Below are 7467 nucleotides of genomic sequence, written 5' to 3'. Positions count from 1 at the left end.
TATATATATATATATATATATATATATAATCCATTAAAATGATTAATTTAAAAATTATAATAAAAATAAATTAAAATTCTATTTAAATGAATATTTTAATATAAATATTAAAATTTAAATCTCACCCCTATATTAACATCCTATAGTTGTGTGACTAGGGCTATCAAAATGAGTTGTTGCTCGTAATCTGCTCGATAATCAAACGAGCCAAACACGAACAAATTTTTTGAGCTCAATATATAAACGTGTCGAACACAAAAAGTTATATTTTTAACAAGTCAAACACGAGTCAAGCTTGAGCTCGCTCAATATCAGCTCGTTTACACCCTTAATACTACCGTTGAGCTGACTGCTAACGAATAAGTTCAAGAGGAAAGGACGTTGCACTAGTGGCGTGCATGTCTGTCCCTCCCTCCATCTCACGGAGCGGCAACGAGTCAGACAACTCTACTATCTCCTCAATCATTTGTTTCTTTTGTACTATTTCTTGAACAACTTCGTTCCCTCTATTTAACTCACTTTTTCTGGCCATTTTGGTTTAATCGGCCATCCTTTTGCCCTTCAAGTTCTTTGTAGTCGATCAACCCTTATCTACGCGATTCTTCTTTAGTATAAGCCGAAAACTATCGGGTTTCTTCTTCTTCTCTGCAACGGGATGACAGAGTTTTTGAGTTGAAAGCATGAAAGCTTTCAACATGACTTCCTTACTCACAGGTTTCTTACCACTCGCCATCACCTGTTTATGTTAAAAATTGGCTGAAAGTTTTAGAAATTGTGATGAAAAAGTTCCACTATTTAGAGGGAACGTGAGCACAAAAATCTAGGGAGTTTAATTATTAGAAGTATTTATTATATAATAAATAAGTTAATTTTTGTATTTAATTATCTTAATTTGATCACAATTATTGCTTTTATGAAAAAAGATAATCGAGAAATTAAATATGTACATAAAAAATGTGATAGCGTGAATCTTAACGAAATTCGACAGATCCTACTGAATAGACATTAAAGGATTGCATTAGGAAAGTGAAAAAGACAGACAATTTCCTTCTGTCATAACTATGGGCTGACTGAACGAAAGCATAGTCGAACGAAAGACTGTGTGGCACCTAATCCGAGACTTCTTCGAAAAGATGGATAAAGGACACCCTCTTAAATATATTTTCAATTATCTGAGAAGGCTCCTTATCGAAGGAGAGCTGACTGTTAGTTTACGGTTATACAACCTTTGCCTGACTGACCAATTTCATCCTAACAACAAGAAGACCTCTACTAAGGATTATCTCGCAAAATTTGACTGAAGACTTTCTAGTTGACCAAAAACCTTCCAATTGGTCGAAGACTTCTCAGCCGACCGAACGATTCTCAGACAACCGAATGATAATATTAGCGGACTATTAAATGTCCTTATCAAAAAGTTATGAAAAGACTTTCTAGTCGACCAAAAACCTTCCAATTGATCGAAGATTTCTCAGCCGACCGAACGATTCTCAGACGACCGAATGATAATATCAGCGGACTATTAAATGTCCTTATCAAAAAGTTATGAATATAAAATTGTGCCAACATTAGCTATAAATATTAAAGAGCTTTGGAGTGAGTTATAAATATTTAAATGAGCAATAATTACTTGTAATGTCTCTATTAAGATAGAGACAAACATATAACTTACTAGATACTCCTATGATAGATAAATATTAAGTCATTTTTTTAAGGAATGACCATTGAATTTATTTCCTCATAACTTATATTACTGTGCATAATATTTCTCTTTCTCTCTATTCCTCTCGTGATTTCAACGCTCGATTCCTTAGATACGTGATTCAAGAGACATTTTTGGATTCAATATTATTCTTGTAATCTTTTTCGATTAAATATTCAAATTATTTGTCAAATTTTCTTAATAGTGTACATATTATATTTAAAAAAAATAATAAGAATATTATCTATTTCAATATTATATTTCTTTAAATAAATTTATAAAAAAGTGATATTTTTAAATTTTTATTTTTAAAAATTTCAAATGAATAATAAATATAATTTTTATTTTTATTTAAAAAGTTAAAAAGTATAAGAATAGCAAATATTTTTTGTATTTTATGATAAGTAAAAAAAATAAAATAAAAGCAAACTAAATTAAAATATTTAAAAATAGAAACTGATCCCAGACGCCCATTGTTTTTTATATCAGTCGTTCAGTATTAAAAACAGAAAAAGAATCGATATTTTACGACGCAATTTCCCGACTTCGCCCAAGAGTTGCATAACAACTCCGTGAAGAAAACCCTACTCGATATTCCGTGAACAAAACCCTACTCGGTATTTGCCGTGTTTTCAGGATCGGCAACTCTTTCAAGTTCTCAGTTCCATTCCTTGGTTCGACACAGGTATGCGTTGCATCATCTTCGATTATTTATTATTGTGATAAGGAAAACCATTATTCAGGAGCCATTAGGGTTTTCCAGCGCTGAAGATGAGGACGCGAAAGACGGACTCCCCTAAATCTGGCCCTGGGAAGAAGGCGGCGCAAGCTAAGAAGGAGTTGGCCGCTGTGGAGAAAACCCCGGAATCGACACAAAAATCCGCGCTGAAGCCGACACCGAAAACATCGGGGACGAAGGGGGCCAGGGGTAAGCAGTCGGCAACGAAAGCTGCAGCGGCTGCCGAGGTTGTCGATGCCTCTAAGGCCAACGCGGTGGTTGCTGCTGCTGTCACTGACTCTGAAGGTGTGGTATCCTTTCTTTATGTCACCGCTGGCTAGTGTTTGCATGCACACCCTAGATTATCATTTTCTAACTTGCTTTTTAGTTGACGCTAAAGAAATGGAGACTTCTGTGGAAGTTCCGGAGAAATCACTTGAGAAAAAGGTCCGTGCCAAAGCGAAGTCACCGCTGAGTGGGAAGTTAGCCGATTCTTCCTTCCCCAAAGAGAAGGAAACTATGGAAGAACCTGTTGCTAAAATAGAAGGGGAAGAGATTAAGGAAAATGCTAAGGAGGGGCTGCAGTTTGGCACTACTGCTATTTTGCAGGAAGAGTTGCCAAGGCTTGATGTTACCTCTGATAAGAAGTATGAGGAAGAGGATTTAGTGATTTCTGTGGTAGGGCCAGAGATTGAACAGATGGATTCTAAAACTGATGCAGATGAAGCACTTGAGGAGGCTGTTATAGAGATCAAACTAGAAAGTAGTATAACAAAAAATGATGAGCTTGAAGCTATTCCAGAAGTAAATGATGTAAATACGACTTACCCACATGTCAAAGGTGGTACACGTATTAGTGAAGGTCAAAATGACGAATCAGATGGTAGAAGTGAAAAGAACGCTTATGAGGACCAGCAGATGGATGAAGCAATAGGGCGGGATAACTTAAGGGGAACTGGTGAGGAGTTTCCATCAGTAGAGGCAGGAGAAGGTGAAGTTGAAGGAGAGGGTGTGGAAGGTGTGAGGGATGATGAAGAAGGCCCCAAGCTTGAGGAGGAGGAGAAGATTCAAATTTCTGATATGGCCAAAGCAAGAAAGATGAAAAAGGAACAGGAGATTTTTGTTGGAGGTCTGGATCGGGATGCTGTGGAGGATGATTTGAGGAAGGCATTTGAAAAGGTTGGTGAAGTTGTTGAGGTGCGGTTGCACAAAGACTTTGCTACCAACAAAAACAAGGGCTTTGCTTTTGTTAAGTTTGCTAGCAAGGAACAGGTAGCCCGTGCTCTTGAACAGATGAAAAACCCTTTGGTAAGATTAGCACATATATATATATATTTTGCATCGTACTTTGCACATATTTTATCATATTATTAATTATTGACAACCTGACAATATTAATGTGCAAGCTTTTGTGAAGTGTTTTAATAAGTTGTTGTGCTATATTGTCAATAATAATATTTGGATTTCAGTTGGAAAATTTTGTTAATTTATGTCTCCTCATTACAGATTTTGGGTTAGTTCTTCTTTTATAATTTATGATTGGTGTATTATTCTTCAGATACGTGGAAAGCGCTGCGGCATTGCGCCTAGTGAAGATAATGACACTCTCTTCTTAGGGAATATTTGCAATACTTGGACTAAAGACGCAGTATGTCCTTCATTCCTACTGCTTTTTGCCTTTGAATTTTACTGTTAATTGTAATGCCAATGATTCATAATCTAATTTCACATACGATTAGGTAAAGCGCAAGCTAAAGGACTATGGCATAGATTCAGTTGAGAGTATAACACTGGTTGCAGACACACAAAATGAAGGATTGAGCAGGGGCTTTGCCTTCCTTGAATTTGCTTGCCATGCAGATGCAATGGCTGCTTACAAAAGGCTCCAGAAGCCAGATGTGATTTTTGGCCATGCTGAAAGGACAGCAAAAGTAGCTTTTGGTGAGCCACTACGAGAACCTGACCCAGAAGTCATGGCACAGGTTCTAATATTTTAACTGATGAGCTTTCATTATCTTCTAGAACTATCCAAATCTTTGCTCGAGTTATCAGTCTGTTTTCCCTATTTGATACAGGTGAAATCAGTGTTTATTGACGGGCTACCACCATATTGGGATGAGGATCAGGTGAAGGAGCATTTTAAAAGTTTTGGAGAGATTGAACGGGTGGTCCTTGCCCGGAACATGTCTACTGCCAAACGGAAGGATTTTGGGTTTGTAAACTTCACTAACCATGAAGCAGCTGTAGCATGTGTTGAGGGTATTAATGACTCTGAATTGGGTGATGGAAAATCTAAGGTAGTTTATTTTTATTTGTTTTTTCTTTAAAAATTGTGGCCTTTATCTTTCAGTTGTTGAATCATAATTTAGCTTTGAGCTTTTTCCCATGAGCAGTGTAATTTTTGTTTGATGCATTTACATACAGAGAGCTATTTGAGCTATAGTATTTATATATCTAACGTTCAAAGCTTAATTTTTATTTACTTACCTCCTTTAATTTTGTACCCCTCTTTGTTTCAAATTGCTTTTGAACTTGCGTTAAAATACTACTCAATCCTGTCCAAAGGCCTTTTGTGGTTAATATAAAATTGTAATAAGATAATTGAGGTTATCACGTATGATATGCACCATGATAGTAATTTCTCTACTTGATATTTTAAGCTAATGTATCTAAAAACCTTAAGTGGAGGAAAAAAAGCAAATCAACTAAAAATTACTCAAACTCGGAAGCAAATATTTTGATTGGAAGAAGAAAGCTCTGAAGGGCCACTGTTGGAAAATTTGAATTTTGGAAGAGCATGAAAAAAAGGAATTAATCACTTTTATTGCAAAATTTCAGAAATAACTAAAAGTTCACCAAAATAAAATTAAACTTCGACATTCATTAATAATCAAGTTCTAAAAATTTTGCATACCAATCCAAACAAAGCGGAAGTTAATAAAAATGGCCAAGTAAAGCAAAGTGGGAATCATGGAATCTCTTGAACCAAACTTTGAAATTTTGGCTGAAAATGAAGTTATTATAAACTTACCAATATTTGAGAATCAACGTCAGAATCACCCATAAAATGAATCAGAGGTTATTATAAGATTAATCCAAAGAAATAACACAAAATGACCATAAACTGAGAATGAAATGCATGGGGAGACCTAGTTTGAACGGAGGAGAGATATGAGCTAGAAGAACTCAGGAGATATGTGAGTTCCAGTTGGTGAGTGGTGCTTTGCTATGGGAGAGAATTGATGGATGGATGATTGTTTTCATGTGGGCATGAAGTTCGTGGGTGAATTTTAAGTGGAGAGGGGAATAGAGTTAACAGAAGTTTAATTTTGAGGTGTTAAAGAGAATTTATGTGTTATATAAGTAAATATTAGGTTTTGGCTGTCAGATATGTAAAGACCATAGCTTAATTTGTTATTTATGTAAATATCCTTATGTTTTTATATCCAAGTAAAGAATGTGATGATCTACTGGCATTCACTTTATCATAATGAAGTTGCTTTTGGTTGAAAGTAAGGTGACAGGGAGAACTGAACTTGATGTGTTATGTTGATTGCAGAAAATGTGTAAATATAAGGTTTTGGCTGTTAAATGTATGGAAAGACCTTAGTTTAATTTGCTATTTATGTTAATATCCTTTTGTTTTTATATCCAAGTAAAGAATGTGATGATCTATTTAATAATCAAGTTTATCATAATCAAGTTGCATTTGGCTGAGGTTAAGGCCACGAGGGAGAGTTGAACTTGATGTAATGTTGATTGCAGAAAATGCTGCAGTCAAAGCTAGGATGTTCAGTAGTTAATTTAAAGTTTTGTTTAAGATAAGATTTAAGAATACAACACACCATCATTTTTGTTAGCATTATCCCAATTTTTTAGGGTTTGGTTTTGTGAAACTTCATTTTGCTTTATTCTCACTGAATGCTGCCCAAAGTGTAAACTTGTTTTGCCTGAAAATGAAGTGATTATGAACTTATCATTATTTGAGAATTAACATCGGAATCACACATAAAATGACTCAGAGGTTATTATTAGATTAATCCAGAGAAATAACACAAAATGACCATAAACTGAGAATGAAAATGCGTGGGAAGACGTAGTTTGAGCGGAGGAGAGATGTGAGCTAGAACTTGGGAGATATGTGAGTTCTAGTTGATGAGTGATGCTTTGCTAGGGGAGAGAATTGATGGATGATTGTTTTCATGTGGGCATAAAGTTTGTGGGTGAATTTTAAGCAGAGAGGAGAATAGAGTTAACTGCAATTGTTGGGTCCCAAGCCCTGGATGTGAAAGTGGAGGGTTTCGTTAGGTAGTCAATAGTCAGTGTAAATTTGTCGAAAAATCATGACATGAATCCTTTTGATTATTTTGTAAATGCTAGGGTGTCACCTGGAAGCGAGCGCTTTATAGCCTGAATATTGTGAAAAGTGTGCAAGGGCCGCTATACTGGTGTCCGGGTGTAGTTTCAAATAAACAAGAGTCCCCACATTACTGATGGATTCAGATAAAAAAGTTAGTTCATGACACTAAATTATGATATGATCTTGGAATATATGTACACTCACAAATAAATTAATGGAATTAATTGATATTATGATTTATAGAAAGATAAATATCTTATGTATTTAAGAAATTAATGAGTTGGAGAAATCGCTAAGGATTATGATAACTTAGGTTTTAAACTTCAGTACTTAGGTAAGAGTTGCATTAGAAATGGTGGCATAATTATAGATAAGAGTTTGAAAGATAATGTTATAAAAATCAATAAAATTGGAGATAGAATTATAGTTCTTAAGATTATTGTTGGTATTAAGATTTTTAATATTATGAGTGCTTATACTCCTCAAGTAGGTTTAGATATAGCTTCTAAAGATAAATTCTAGAATGATTTAGAAGACTTAGGGTCTGTTTGGGGCAGCTGCAGCTTATCCAGCTTCTGCTGATAAGCAGCTTATCCTGATAATCTGCTGATGACCAGCTGATCCGGATAAGTTGTTTGGCTGTTTGGTTAACGCGTCTGGAAAACAGCTGATTGTGAAAAATTGACC

The 7467-nt window shown here is 35.2% G+C and overlaps 1 protein-coding gene across 1 annotated transcript in view; it reads left to right on the top strand.

Annotated features, from left to right (window-relative positions):
• The first annotated feature begins 2270 nt into the window (after nt 1-2270).
• LOC110025774 (nucleolin-like) overlaps nt 2271-7467 on the top strand; it is a 20849-nt gene continuing 15652 nt past the window's right edge. The window contains exons 1-6 of the mRNA XM_020726426.1: nt 2271-2387; nt 2456-2726; nt 2809-3728; nt 3979-4068; nt 4160-4402; nt 4496-4717. Of these exons, the coding sequence (XP_020582085.1) occupies nt 2474-2726; nt 2809-3728; nt 3979-4068; nt 4160-4402; nt 4496-4717 (1728 nt within the window). The 5' untranslated portion in view covers nt 2271-2387; nt 2456-2473. The remainder of the gene's footprint in view (nt 2388-2455; nt 2727-2808; nt 3729-3978; nt 4069-4159; nt 4403-4495; nt 4718-7467) is intronic.

The sequence above is a fragment of the Phalaenopsis equestris genome, unplaced genomic scaffold (genome assembly GCF_001263595.1).
Source record: "Phalaenopsis equestris unplaced genomic scaffold, ASM126359v1 Scaffold000330, whole genome shotgun sequence".
Taxonomy (NCBI): Eukaryota; Viridiplantae; Streptophyta; class Magnoliopsida; order Asparagales; family Orchidaceae; genus Phalaenopsis; species Phalaenopsis equestris.
Note: the sequence above shows the minus strand (reverse complement) of the source record. Positions and strands in the feature narration are given on the sequence as shown.